Source organism: Daphnia pulicaria, chromosome 1, assembly GCF_021234035.1.
Source record: "Daphnia pulicaria isolate SC F1-1A chromosome 1, SC_F0-13Bv2, whole genome shotgun sequence".
In the NCBI taxonomy this organism is placed as follows: Eukaryota; Metazoa; Arthropoda; class Branchiopoda; order Diplostraca; family Daphniidae; genus Daphnia; species Daphnia pulicaria.
The window spans coordinates 35,690,903-35,705,799 of record NC_060913.1 but is presented as its reverse complement, the minus strand read 5'-3'; the positions used below and the strand labels follow the sequence as shown (position 1 = coordinate 35,705,799).

Here is a 14,897-nt window from a genome sequence, read left to right as displayed (position 1 = left end):
AGAAATGGCCAATACGCCAGGAAAATTCAACATGAGATGGGAAGGCCCCTATACTGTGAAAGAAAGAAAAGGGAATGTTAACTATAAAATATACGCAGACAACGGGAAGAAGATGATGATAGTACATGCGGATAGGATGAAACAATTTCACAAAAGGAAGTCGCCAGAAGAAACAGCAGAAGAAATAAAACAAAACAAATCGATAGCAGAAAACCCAGAAGAAGTAAAACAAGACGAAAAGAAAAGAAAAACAAGTGAAATCCCCACTAAAGAGCCTAACCTGTCAGAGGAGCCTAGATACTCTTTAAGAAAAACAATCCGCATGCCAGATCGTTTCAGACCAAACTAATCAAGAAATCATTACAGATGGCAAAATTCATTTCAATCATCATCCTGATCATCATCATTATCTACATCATCCCATCTTCAGCTTTAAATATCACAGTATGCGACTGCAAGAAACCAAAATTCATTGGAATAATGGACACGGAAAAACCTGAATATTGTCGAAATAAGAAGAAAGACGACCCAATCCTAGCAGATTATCAATTCTTCGTAAAGGAAGAACCGCATATGTCATGGGAAGGGTACGTCTGTAAAGCATGGATAAAATGAAAAACGATCGACGGATTCTTTTTCGGAGGTTTTGATACTGTATTTTCGTCGGAAATACAGCATCTCTCCGAAAACGAATGTTGGCGAATGAAACAAACAAAACGATGCGGAGAAAGTGAAATGGTTGAAGACGAAAATCAATTTTCATTCACGTCAACCCCAAACGGAGAAGGCGTTTGGATGCAAAAAGTATCTTTCACAGCCAATAATTGTATGATACAAAAGATATCATTGAAAAAAGATTGTGCAACTTGCCCAACTACATCTCCATTCGGAATTTTAAAAGAAATACCTAGAGAAACTTTTGTGTACCATCAGGACTCAGTCATTGTATGGATACAACCAAAAAGAAATCTAGAAGAAGAATGTAAGATTAAAATAAAAAGAAAAAGCATAGGCACGATCACAAAAATAGACGACAGCACTTACAAATTAGTAGATGCCCCAGGACAATTAGACTACATTTACACAGCGGAAACGCAAAACATCTGCGACTTTACCCTCCACAAACTAAAAAACGTTGATGGCGCATATCTCCAAGTACAAAACAAAAATTGGTCCCACATTTATAACGTAGAAACAAAATATTGCTTGAACCCTCAAATTAGAACACCATCAAAGTGCAGTAACTTGACCGGAGGAGAATTTAAAATTGTAGACAACAAATTAAATATAGTACCCAAAAACAACTCAGATAAAAAGATATGCATCGCAATGTCACCATTCTTCCATCACATGGATGAATGTAGTAATTTGTACTCACTGAAATGGGACCCAGACTCATTAGAAATCACTGGAAACACAAGATGCCTACAAATGAACGATAATTCAAGCGTATTTATGAACATTTGCTCCGGAGAAAATCACCAGAAATGGATATTCGGAATGCCAGAAATGAATATAACAGAAACTGTGGACACAAAAGAATCCCTTCTGCTGCAACACCACCAATACGTAGAAGACCAATCAGTGACAAATGAGAATATTATCGAAAACGAATTAAAACGCATCTACTGCAATAATCTACAGATGGCACGTCAAGCCACATCTCTTATATTGGAATCAAGTGGATTACTAGCAGCAAGAGCTAATAACCTACCAATGTGCCATCGTTTAAAGCCTATGGGCGAATCTTTTCTTGTGCAAAAGTGCAGTGCAATAAATATCACAATCGGAGCAAAACAAACAGCCCTTGGATATGAACCATTTTACGATAATCAAACAATCGGAAGAGACGGATTCTCTTTACATCCATTTTCCGAATGCTTTTGGGAAGATGGAATCGTAAACTTTAATGGAAAAACATTTATGTGGAAGAAAGAATTAAATGACTGGGCGTATGTGCACCCAAATATTCACCAATCAACTCTACGACTAACAGCAAAGTTCACCGAATTAAACGACAATGAAGCAAATTATCAGCTAAATCATCACGAATTTTATCAAAAACAAGAATATGAAAAAATTAATTCAATTAACGATTTGATCACTCGAATTCAAGTTACTGATGCCAGTACATCCGTAACAATGAACCAAGAGGCAGAATCTAAATTCGGAAAATTTGAATTATGGCACGGTATCCGAAAAGGACTGATAGCAGTCATCTCGATTCTGTTCTTTATTATTCTCTGCATGCTGACAGTAATTGTTTTTATAAAAGTTCGAACCCTAAGATCAAAGCAACGTTTCGAACATTACGCAGAACAACTTCAGGAGAACAGAAAACTGATACGTGCAGAAAGCCTGGAGCGGAAACGCGCGGAGACCAACAACGACGAAAGTCTTGTTTAAAAAAGAGAAGATAAAAAAAAAAGACGGACACGCAAACCCAATTTTTACCGACCCCCAGCGCACCGGCCGTTCCCCCCCATAACCCAAAGACTTAACCTTTAACCCCCCGCGGACCACACAAAAAAAAAAAAGGGCTAACACCCAGAGACCAATCATCTCTATATAAGGATACGAAGCAATAACGGGAAATTATCAGTCCCCATCATGCAAGCAAACTCGTCACACGGCAAAAATATGGAAGTCCTCATCCAAAATAAAGCAAAGAATTCAACAAAAGAAATGGACAAAGCAGTAAATGAAGCAATATCAGGCAAACATGCTCCAGTGAGAATCAGTAAAATAAATATGACATTTAGTCGAATTGCAAGCACAGCAAGCTGGTTTGGAACTAGAGGAAAATCTGTTAATCGTCTCCTTGAACGAGTCAGAACAGAGAAAAACGTCAATATTTCCAACCACCGAAACGAGACACCACTGATAATTGCAAGCCAACTGGGAGCCTATAGCTTCGCAAGTTTAATACTTACGCAGAAGGCTTCAATTAACATTCAAGACGAAAAAGGCTATTCAGCACTCCACTACGCCATCGAAGCAAATGCGCACAAATTAGTGCTTGAATTATTAAGAAATGGCGCAGACGCAAACGCTCGTACAAAAGAAGGAAACACCCCCATGCATATTGCAGTGCAACTAAACAACATAGAAATTGGACGAGCAGTAAGGAAGAATCGATATTTCAATTCGACAATATTAAACAACGAAGGAGACAGTGCGCTGATACTAGCGGTCAAACAAAATAAAATAAAAATGTTACACATCCTATTGATATCATCCGAGAACTACAACAAACAGGAAAAAGAAGGAAAAACGCCATTGCATTACGCATGCATGAATGCTAGCCCTTGCATTCTACACAAGCTTCTAGATAAAACCCAAGGATCAATTAAAGACGTTTACGGGGACATCCCCTTGACAATTGCCATTAAGTACAACAACGAAAGAGCAGTGGACATGTTGTGGCATAGTGTTCACTTTGATGCATCAACAAGAGACAATCAACAAAATACGCTGATTCACATGGCCTGCCGCCACGAAAACATATCACTTTTAAAAATAATTTCCTCTCGCACAACAGACTTCAACGCGAGAAATATGTATGACGAAACACCTCTTCACATCGCATGCTCTGTCAACAATCTAACGGCAATAAAAATGCTAAAAGAAAAATACGTGGACAGAAACGCCATTGATGTGAGAGGACAAACACCGTTAATCATAACGGCAAGTTTTAATTACACGGAAGCAACAAAGGAACTGTTCGACGACACAAACACGCCAGTCGATCCTATTTTTTTAAATGATGACTTCAATTCGACTGATGTAATCATCGTAAATGGCGAACCTGTCAACATAAAAACGTGTATTCTACTAGACGCCACAGACGAAAGTGGAAACACGGCCTTGCACCACTGTTCCCTTTTTGGAAATAAAGAACTGGCCAGTTTCCTCATCCACAAAGGCGCAAGAATAACAGTACTCAACTACGAACAAGACTCCCCAGTGACCATTCTAGCTAAACTACCATCTGGATACAATTGCCCCATATATACAGAGGTATATGCACCCCAACAGGAGATGCCGTGGAATGCACCAGAATTGGACACTCAGCAATTATCTCCAGATGAAGGACAAAGTGACCTAGAAACTGACTTAATGTTTCTTTAAGATCAAATATCAAATGGTAAAAAAGAATAAAAATAATGAAAATAAAAGTGAGTAAAAGAAAAAGAAAAGAAAAGTAAAATTCAGTCTTGCGTCAACCCTCTTCTCTACAAAAACCAAAAATGTACGGTCGAGGACGCGGACACCAATTGTTAAACAGTGCAACAAATGGTGAAGTAAACAATTCATTTAGAAATGAAGGAGCAACAACAAGTGAAGCAACCAGTGAAATTGTGACAGTGCCGTCAATGACTTGGCGACGTGAGCTCTCGCCAGCACGGCCGGTTTCAGAGGAAGTGCAACGCCTCACGGAAATGAGTTTCCGACGAATGGATGAAGCGATGGAAGAGCAAAGGAATGCTCGTCGCCATCAAAGAAATATCCCGGACACTCCAAGAAGCCCGTCTCCCATGTCCATGGAAGAACAGGAGAATTACGTGCAGCCACCAAGAATCATCCCGATGGCCCCCGGAAGTCCTCCTCCGCCTGACCGTAACGGACGGCATTTGCCTCCATCGTACGATTCGTTGTACGGTCCGCCTTCAACACGCCGCCTGCCCGACTTTCTACAAGAGCATCAGCAGGTGCAACGCGAGTTGATGGAATTAAGCGAAAAATTCTTGGAGACGCAAGCGCGGCTAATGGCCGTATACCAGCAAGACCGCCAGCGTATCCTCCGGCGTTTTTATTAAGATATTTCAATAATAATAACCAACTTTTTGTAGTCAAATGATAGAAACAGTAGACAATTTTGAAAGAAAATTTTAGATACCGCCGGGCCGACGGTAAATTGTTCTTTATACTTTGTCTTTTGTATTTGGAATTCGTAATCACCAATCTAAATTCGTATGAATAAAAATGTATACTCAGAATCCATACATGCATTCCCGTGCCTTTGTCATAACCTCTATTGATTAGACACGAGGGCGTGTCTTTTCAAAGGAAGGAGGTATGAAATGCGCAGCCGAGACTGACCAGAAGAGTGCATATCGTCTACTGTATGTACCGTATGTAAACCCGCCCCCTTCATGCTCCTCTTCTATTAATAGCCATGATCATTTTGTCCCGCCATTTTGGAATCACTGCAATGGCCGACACGTTCAACTATTCAAATATGGCCGCGCGGGAATCAGTATATAAACTCCCGTCGCACCCTCCAAGAGTTAGACTAGTCCCCTCACTCCTCAACTGCTTGTGGCTCCAGTTGTGAGTCGATCTCTACCATACTCCTTTTTGTATTCTGTGCAGTGTTAAATAATAAACTTAGTTCGGCCCAACAATCCGAGTTATTCTTTGAAGTAGGCGCGCCTTTTCCAAGCCCCTGAAAAGCGCCTTACACCTGTATTAAGATAAAGGGTTTGCGTTGGTGGAGTAGCCTGCTGAGCGTTAAGCAGCGCCAACTCGACCGCTCTAATTCTGGCCGCTGTTGATTGATCATTAAATAGAATACAATATTGGAGCGCGTTCATGTCATTTTCGTCTGATAATTCGATTAGGTTCGTTTCCCTGACAAATTCCCACTCTAGCAAGACGAGTGCGGACCGTTGACTTCCTGACATAATTGCTGTCATCAGCGGTGTCCGCTTGCTACTGTCCTGCGCTGTGATATTTGCTCTACGCGCACATAACTCGCTGACTACGGCTTTTTTATTAAGTGCACAAGCTAGGTGTAGTGGGGTTTCGCCTGATGAATTACGAATATTTAAATCTGAGAAATGTTCAAACATATGGCGTAGAATATTCGCTGATTTCCCCGTACATGCAATGTGTAACATAGAATTTCCCGTTTTGTCTAACTGTGAAATATCCGCGTCTTGCTGCAAGAGAACGTCCACCGCGGTTTCGATTCCGCGACCGACGGCAATTGTTAAGGCGCTGTGGCCGTTGTCGTCAATATTATTGATATTCGGTGTTTTAGCGAGTGACTTAATCATTGCAAGATTATTTAATTCTATGGCGATGTGTAAAGGTGTCTTATTCAAGCGCGTTCTTGTCGTTGGATCGTAACCTAAATGGAGGAAGTAATCGACCATTCTGAGGCTGCCGTGTACGACAGCCGCAATGAACGGATTGTATCCGTTTTGGTCAATTACATCCATTTTCAATAAGGGCAACTTTCTACATACTAGTTTGGCTAATTTAAAGTTATTCGATCGGGCTAGCAAGTGTATTGCCGTTTGCCCATCGGCATTTGGGATGTTAAAATCTGCTGCGGCGGTGGAGAGAATCCCCACCGCTTTTTCGGATACGGTTAGAATAGAGTAATGTAGGGCAGTGTTACCGTTTCCGTCTTGATGATCTACCTCTGCTCCTTGCCGGATCAGTGCGGCCATCGCACGGCAGGCTGAGTTCTGCGCGGCGACGATCAATGCTGTCTCCTGCCGGTTGTTTTTTCCGTTCATGTGGCTAGTTGATGCTGCACATTCGATTCCACCCGCGCTGTTGGCTCGTGCACATTTGTGCAAAACACTATCACCATTCAACGGCTCGGAGCCCACATTCTTCTTAATGATTCGTTTTGAGGCACTCATCTCGTTACTTTTCCGCGACACAAAAAGTTTTTAGGCACTGTTGCGCACCGAAGTCAAAACTGCACTGACAAAAATGGGTTGTGGTTGCGTGGGACCGAAAAAACTTTTGGTCTTTTAATTGTTTGATGGACGATTGACAGCTGCGTTAACTACTCTGTATCGACGCCCATCGATACCCGATACATGTATATATTTTTTTTCTTTTTGTTTTTACTCTGTCAGCATATTGGCTCTCTGGCGCCGTCTTTCTTGCATGTGGACGGCGAGCTGTTCCAGTATGTCCCTCAGTCCCATTATCCGTGACTTATATTTCCAAATTATACCAAGTACAATTACGGAGAATATAGACGCGGCAATTACTGAGATTAATGATGTTTGGAGTTTCGATGTCCATCTCCGGAGGTCCCAGTGGCGTGATTTTTCGTGCTCGTTCACTATTATTGCTGACAGGCTCTTTGAATTTGATTCATGGATTCGACCGACTATTTCGTTCACTGAATTTATTGCTTCATACTCTTGTCTGTAAACAATGTCGTGGGAATTGATTACATATTGAGCTTCGTTATCCTCCAATTCTTCGAATTTTGCTGTGAGGCGGAGGGTAGAAAGATGAGACGATGGCTGCATTGAGGTCCACTCTCCATCTTTCCATATATGGGGTTTTCCATTTAAATTGACAACTTTATTAGGCCAAAAACACTCTTCGAAGGGATGTAACGAAAATCCGTCTTTGCCTACTGTAAAGTCTTTGTAAATAGGCTCAGGGCCGCATCTCGTTTCTTTCATTCCAACTGAAATGTTTATTGCCGTACATTGTTGCACCATAAAATATTCACCATAAGTTTTAAGTCGCTTACACATAAGAAGTTTGTTTGCGCGGGCGGCTAACAGCCCGTTTTGCTCCGCCAGTAGAATTAATGTATATTTACGCACTTGAAGGTTTCCACAATAAATTTTCTGTATTTCTTTTTCCAACACATTTTCATGAACTGTCGCTTGACGTTCCATATACTGGTGGTGTTGAAGCAAAAGGGGTTGGCTATCTTCCGTCTTCCGTTTGATAGGAATCTCGGGTGGGCCAAATATCCATTTTTGATTTTTTTCTTGTGTACAATTTTTAAGGGTGGGTTGGCTACCTTTTATTGCTGTTAAGCAACCTTCTCGCCTATTGGGCATGTAGGCCATTATTTCAAACGTTTCGCTATTCCAGCGAAAATTTTGCTTTCTATCGCAATCCGTTGATATGACGTAAAAATATCGTATGTTATCCCTCTCTTTTCCCTGCATTTTTTCCATGTTATTATATAATTCATGTAGCCAAACTGGCATTAAACAATTTTTTTTCGTTTTCGCTAGGTGCGTCAGATTTAAAGCAAGTTCATTTTTGTCTAAGACACATTCTTGTGTTTGTTGGCTAGTGCATATTACTTCCTCCAAATTATTATCTAGGCAAAGTTTAGTTTCCGCATTCGAAATGTGGGTCCAATCCTGCGCGAGTATTCGGAGATATGCAGAATCTAAATTTTTTAATTTATGTAGGGCCTTGTTGCAAATTGCTTCTATGTTTTCGTAATAAAAATATTCCAATTGAGCGTTGTCGTCTATCAATTTTACAGAATTACTGTCTACTTTGTGTACAAATCCTGATCCGCTTTTTAATTCTCTTAAATTACATTGTCCTGAAATGTTAGCCTTTGTTGCGTCCCATACTATGACAGAGTCATGATGGCGAACAAAAGACACTTCCGAGCTGTTAGTTAATAGACCAAAAGGGGAAGTTATTGGACAGTAAATGCAGTCTTTTCTAATAATTATCTTTTGGAGCATGCAGTTAATTACGCTGTATTCTTTTGTTTGCATCCACACCCCGTCGCCTTCTGGTGACGTGGTGAAAGAGAAAGAATCTGCTGATCCTTCCATTATGTTATTTACGCAACGATTATATAGGGCCATTTCCCAACATTCTTTTTCAGCCACTGGTCGCGAAAAAGTTGTAAATGTTGTATCGTAAGATCCGAAGAAATATCCTACTATCTTTTAAGTTTTCGCCCATGATCCACATACATATCCCTCCCAATGTGCATGAAGTTCTTCCTTAATGAAAAATTGGTACTTTTTGAAAATCGGTTGGATGGTATCTTTCTCTTGACAAAACGATGGGAGCTCCGCGTCCAGCAAGCTGATTGCCTTGGGAGTTTTGCAGTCGCAAATAGTAATATTTACTCCTGTTACCGTGGCAAAAGCGAGAGTCGACAGCAGTCCCAGCGCGAGTTTACCGTCCATCTAAAACATTTCTTTTATTAATTACTATATCTTTTTGGTGCTTTTATTGTTTCTCTTAAATTATATCTATGTTGTACTACATTGTGCTTTGGGGCAACTCGCGCTTTGGACTTTGTCACTCTGCCGGGTGCTACAATGTTAGTAGCCTGAGGGCTCTCTCGGCCTTGGAATTTTTTCATGCGATCGGCATGTACCACCATTCGTTTCTTCCCGTCATCTGATCCGATTTTATAGCTTACGTTGCTTTTCTTTTCCACCACTGTATATGGTCCTTCCCAGCGCATGTTAAATTTTCCGGGCACGATGGCCAACTGCTTAAACAAAATTCTGTCGCCTATTTTAAAATCAACTCTTTTTGCTGTTCTATCATATTAATATTTCTGTTTCTCTTTCGCTTCAATTAATCTTTCTTTTGCTATTTTAATCGCATCATACCATTGCTGTGAAAAAATCATGTTAATATCTGTTAAATTCCGGTTTCGCACGGGCGGCATTAAATCGTCCGGCTCTCGCGCCTCTCTTCCGTACATTAAATAAAAAGGACTATAACCCGTGCTCGAGTGGACTGCGGTATTAATAACAAAAGCTGCTACATCTAAAAAGTCTGTCCATGTATGAGGGTTGTCTTTAACATAACAAGAAATTATGTCGGCCAGCGTTCGATTTGCGCGCTCTACCATACCTTCACACTGAGGGCGATAGGCCGACGTTCGAATGGCTTCTACTCCACATTGCTTATACAAACATTCCATTACTTTTGATAAGAAATTTTGACCTTGGTCGGTTAATACCATTTCTGGCACGCCGTGGCGTGTTATAATATTTTTATAGAAGGCTTTAGCTATCGACTCCGCAGTGCTATCTGGCATTGATGCGACTGTTATATATCTAGTTAAATATTCTCCCATAACTAAAATATATGTATGATTTTCGGGGCCTGATGGGGTTAATGGGCCTACAATATCCATAGCCATAAATTGCCATACATGATCTGGGGGAGGGATTGGGTTCAAAGGAGACTTGTTGTCTCCACCTACTTTTCTCTTTGCGCATAATTCACATTTACGTATATAATCTCTAATTTCTTTTACCATAAACGGCCATTTAAAACGTCTTTGAATTCTCGCCGTTGTTTTTTTTACGCCCCGCGAATAGGCTATCATGAAATCTTATTAATATTTTCTCTCTTAATGATTCTGGTACCAATATTTTTCCGTCGGCCGTGCCGATTAAGCCATTATTAAATTCTTTTAATTGTTCCTCTTCGTCGAGGTCGTTCTCGTTTTCGTTGTTTTCCCTATGTTCCTTATCATGTTCCCTCCCGTCGGTTTCAGCCGCCAAATATTCTTCCATGAATTTGGTTCGTCTATGCTGTTCTTTTATACACTTTTTCTTCGCTTTTTTACAAAATTCGTCTTTTTCCTGTTCTTGCAAAAACATTTCTGTTGTTAGAGCTTTTATACTTTGTGTCTGGTCAGACGTTGTTATTGCCTCCTTTTGTTCTGGTATTCTACTCAGCCCGTCGGCATTTTGGTTAGCTACTCCAGGCCTAAAAACTGTTTGAAAATCGAACTCATTGGCAAACAAAGCCCATCTAATTACTTTTCTCGACATATTATCTGTAATTTTGGGAAAGTTTTTTAATGCTTCGTGGTCGGTTTCTACCGTAAATTTCGTACCGTACAAATAATGATAAAATGTTTTTAACGCGTGATATATTGCATATGCTTCTTTATCTGTCGTGTGCCACTTTTCCTGTGTCTCGTCTAATTGCTGTGATGCGTCCTTTACTCTGTGCTATCTTTTTTACTTCTGTCACTTTTTTGCATTCTATCGCTGTATCTACTGTATTAGCGTACGTCGCGTCGGCTTGTACTCTATTCCAAACTAGTGTGGCAATTTCCCTGCGTAGGCCTGCCAACAGAATTTCTTTCTTCATGTCGTCTCGGACTAATACTACGTTAGCGTCGTTGCTATTCGCTGGCCCAGCTCCATAAGCTACCCGATACATGTCGTCTATACGTGTTTGAAAATCCCTGACTCTTTCACCTGGCTCCTGTTTTAAATCTTTTAATTCTCCCTTTTTAATAGCTTTTGTTGTATTATCATGCAACCCTCCTATAAGTAACGCTTTCCAGTCATCGTAGTCTTCTCTTTCTTGGGCTGTCAATGAATCGTTAAAATTGGCCGCTGATTTGGTTAATTTCTCTTGGAAGAATGCTATCTTTTGGTCTTCATTCCATCCTGCTAACCGGGCTGTTCTTTCCGCTATTTTAAACCATTCTTCTATGACTAACGGACAATTACTTTCGCCTGAAAAAATTGGAATATTTTCTAGTTTTCTCTGTGCTGCTAAGGTACGCATGCCTGTTACTAATGCTGCCGTATTAGCTTGTCCTGCTACTTGCAGTGTGTAAATTGCTGCCTGTGTTAAAGCCATCTCGTCTGTTGGGTATATTAAATCAAGATCAAAAGTACTAAGGGTATCGTCGTCACTTTCCCACCCTCTAAAGCCTGTTGTTTCGTTTAATTCCCCGGAATAAGTATTCCAATCAAATTCTGGTGATAAATCTGCTTTCCACAATTGGTCTAGTACTTTAGCTCTGTTTCTTACGTCCGGTGAGCCGCTTATCCGTTCTTCTTGCAAACGTTTAATTATATCATCTACCGGTAGTTGAATAAATTCGTCGACGTTATCAAAAATGCTAGTGTTTGTTTCTGTCTCTACTGTTGGCCTCCACTTAATTTCCTCAGTAACTCTCGGGATCGGTGATATCCCACCTGTTGCCTCTGCAAGTAAATCGGGCTCTACTGGTGTATGGGGGGCTGACTTTGTTTTCTGAAGTTTTGTTAAATAGACTGTAACCCCTGCTGGTAAGGTAACTCTTCCAATTCGAACCTTACGAGATAATCTACAGATAGGAAAATTTGGGGTCGAAAGTTCGTCGAATTTAGTTTCTAATATTCTTATTTCCCTAGTTAATTTATCTCCTTTCGTTTACAAGCACCGTCTTCGTGACCTGTTGTCGCCCTAGCGTCTTGTATTGATGTAATTATCTTATTTCTTGCAAAATTTAACTGTAATAGTTTTACTGCTACTTTCTTTGTACAATAATCTAATTAGGCCTGGTTCAAGTATTTAAAATTAGGGCCAATAATTGGTCGTTCACCGTTGTCGTCTAGTGTACTAACATAATACTTGGAGTGATCTAAATTCGGATTCATCCGATCTTACCTTGTTGAGATTCCAGGTGCCGAAAAAGGCAAGGTCGCCAATTGTAATACCCGGATTGGGCTATTACAGAGAACCAAGTAGATCAGAGGAAAAGGTGCCAATCGGTTGTATTGCGTGTCTGACCGACAGGAAGGGAGTACAGCAGAGAGCAGCGGAGAGCGAGAGGGACATGTGTACAAGCGATTTATATTGGGGAGAAGTGACCGGTCAGCACTTGCAAGCTCGAAACGACTTGCCACGCCAGCCGGGAACGACTTTCTGCGCCAACCTGGAACGACTCAGGAAGATGAGCTGCCTTGCAGTTCCCGCGTGACGTTGGGGTGACGCTGTGGGGGTGACGTCAGTGGTGCTGGTCGTGACGTCGGGTCGTGACGTCAGGGCGTGACGTCAGTGGCGGCGGCCATCTTGAAGAGGGCGGGGGTGCCGCCGGGGCATTACATCCTTGTAACGACAGAATCGTATCCATTCCTGCGAGGAGGGGAAAGCCTATCTCCTCGTCCTTAACTACATACGCCACGACCGTCTCCGATCGGTTGCTGTAGCTGATGTTAATCCGCGTTTCCCATAGGATGGGGAAATCACGGGACGTCACCGGGTCTACGAACGACGTGTCCAGACCGAACACCGGGCGGAGGACACATCCCAGAGCTGTGGCGATGGTTTGACGGACCAAAGTTATGGCCAAATTGGTGATAAAATAAGCACGGATGTGCTTACCGTTTGCCACTATGGTTACGGCTGCCTTTGAATTCAATTCTGAGTTTTGAAAAAATTGGATAAGCGCGAACAACAAATAATAAAAAAAACGATGCTTTCGGGGGAAAACGTGAGCACTTGGGCACTGACGTATCAGTTAAAACGCCGTCGGAAAGTTTTGATCACTCGCACAACTTGTTCTTAGCACTGTACATGCTAAAATGTTCAGCTCACTGGGGGTTGGAGTAAGGTGTGAAGGAGAAACACAGAAGAAGAGAGAAAAGAAAAAATTGTATGTGGATAAAATTTATTTATTTGGAGAGTAAAAGAGAGAAGAAGGTTAAAAATAATAAAATGAAAACAGAAATGATTAGGGGTCGAAATTTGGGCGTAGTTTCTGGCGATGGGTATGTAGAGAGGAGAGGAAAAAAAAATTCCAGAGTTATTTTTTTTTCGACTTTTCATTTAGGGTAATTTGGTTTAGTTGGGAATTTGGTTTTGTGCCAGGTGTTGGGTCTTTGGGGACTGGGATATCCCCCCCCCCTTTTTTAAAGAAAGAGAGAAAAAAAATATGTATATATGTACCCTGTGCGTGTTAGCACTGTCCCTTCCCTTTTCGTTGCGCAAGGTCATTGCTACTCGAGTTTGTTTGTTATTGTTTCTTTTTTCTTTTCGTGACGAATAATGGTGCATAGAACTCGTCTCGTAGTTTCTCACTTTATTTTCTTCTTTTGAGATGACTTAACAAACGTTCTGTACATATGGCCAGTACCCGTGCCCGAAAGATTAAGTTTAAACCATTTTTATAGAAAACCTCTTTCTCTTGTACTTCAGCGTATACACTACACGTCTAAATACCGTTGTCCAGCACCTATACTTTCCGCCCCTACGAATATGTTTTCCCTTGATATTGCCGTCAATAACTGCCTTTATTTCTGCTATTCGTGGCGGTTGGCTTGAAAAGAAGTCTTGACCCCAAAATTGAGTTTTTCTAAAAAAATTTTTCGACAGCCTTGTATCGTTGTGCACAGTTTGTTTTCTGTCGGACAAACAGGTCAACAATTTTACCCTTCCCTTCCCATTTTTGTTTCTTGTATAATATTTCCTTTCCCTGCGAGGTGAAATCTCGTCCCACAGCAAGAGCTGTATATTTTCATTGATGTGCAATGAATCGTCACTGGAACGCCAAAGCTAGGGCGCTGTCAGCGGGCACGCGTCCGACGATTTTGGCTGTATAACTATTTAATTACTTTTTCCTTACAACTGGGGGACTTTCAAGTTATTTGTATTTACTGTGGGGTAGGACCTTACATTTGACTTGGTACTCGTGTGTTGCCATAAACGTTTTCTTGTCTGGTATGGTTACACTTTTCTTTTCCAGTGCCCTGTGTTTGATATTTTTTTTTTGATTGCTTTGGTGGAAGCAAAGTGCAACGTTGCTGTTATCTCCGCAATTGGTGGATTGAAAATTCCCGTTTCGTATTGAAATTTCTGGTTTTCCGTTTCAATTTGTCTTTTGTGTTTTTGATACTTGTTTACTATTTCATTCAGTTGTACAATGAATTGCTGCAGTGACCCTGTACCCAAGCAGTTTAAGGTGTGAACACCTGCTGGTCACACTTTCCGAGGGTCCCTAAACTGACAGCTCCTTCCTTGTCGCTGAATTTATTCCCTTGACGTTTGCTGACAACCAAATTTGGTAGACTGAATAGGATGGTGGTTACCCCCCTCCCCTTTTGTGAAATACCCCGATAATTTTATTTATAGTCCTGTTTCTGGCTTTTGATGCTATTCTGGCTGCTGTACAATTTGACAGTCGCCAACCTAGCATCACAGTGGTCGGAAGCAGCACGCGGAGAAAAGAGACTGACGGTTTTCGTCATCTTCGTTCCCTCCTATTTACCTTTGCCAGGTTCGACGTTATTGGAAACTTTGAACAACGTTTCCCGACACATAATACAAAAAAAAAAAAAAAAAAAAAAAAAAAAAAAATACAGAGACGTTAGTGAACCATTGGACCGCGA

General features: G+C 41.1%; 2 protein-coding genes across 2 annotated transcripts; one reads left to right on the top strand and one right to left on the bottom strand.

Moving 5' to 3' along the window:
* Positions 1-3,213: 3,213 nt before the first annotated feature.
* LOC124323202 (ankyrin repeat, PH and SEC7 domain containing protein secG-like) lies at positions 3,214-4,131 on the top strand. Its single transcript, XM_046784320.1, has one exon. It carries the CDS (start codon positions 3,214-3,216, stop codon positions 4,129-4,131), a length of 918 nt encoding a protein of 305 aa, XP_046640276.1.
* A 1,283-nt stretch (positions 4,132-5,414) lies between these two features.
* On the bottom strand, positions 5,415-6,659 carry LOC124323186 (putative ankyrin repeat protein RF_0381). Its single transcript, XM_046784319.1, has one exon. The coding sequence runs from the start codon at positions 6,657-6,659 to the stop codon at positions 5,415-5,417; it is 1,245 nt and encodes a 414-aa protein (XP_046640275.1).
* Between the last annotated feature and the right edge of the window lie 8,238 nt (positions 6,660-14,897).

Coding starts and splice junctions, on each gene's coding strand:
- LOC124323202 (XM_046784320.1), top strand. CDS start 3,214: ATGTTACACATCCTATTGATATCATCCGAGAACTACAACAAACAGGAA.
- LOC124323186 (XM_046784319.1), bottom strand. CDS start 6,659: ATGAGTGCCTCAAAACGAATCATTAAGAAGAATGTGGGCTCCGAGCCG.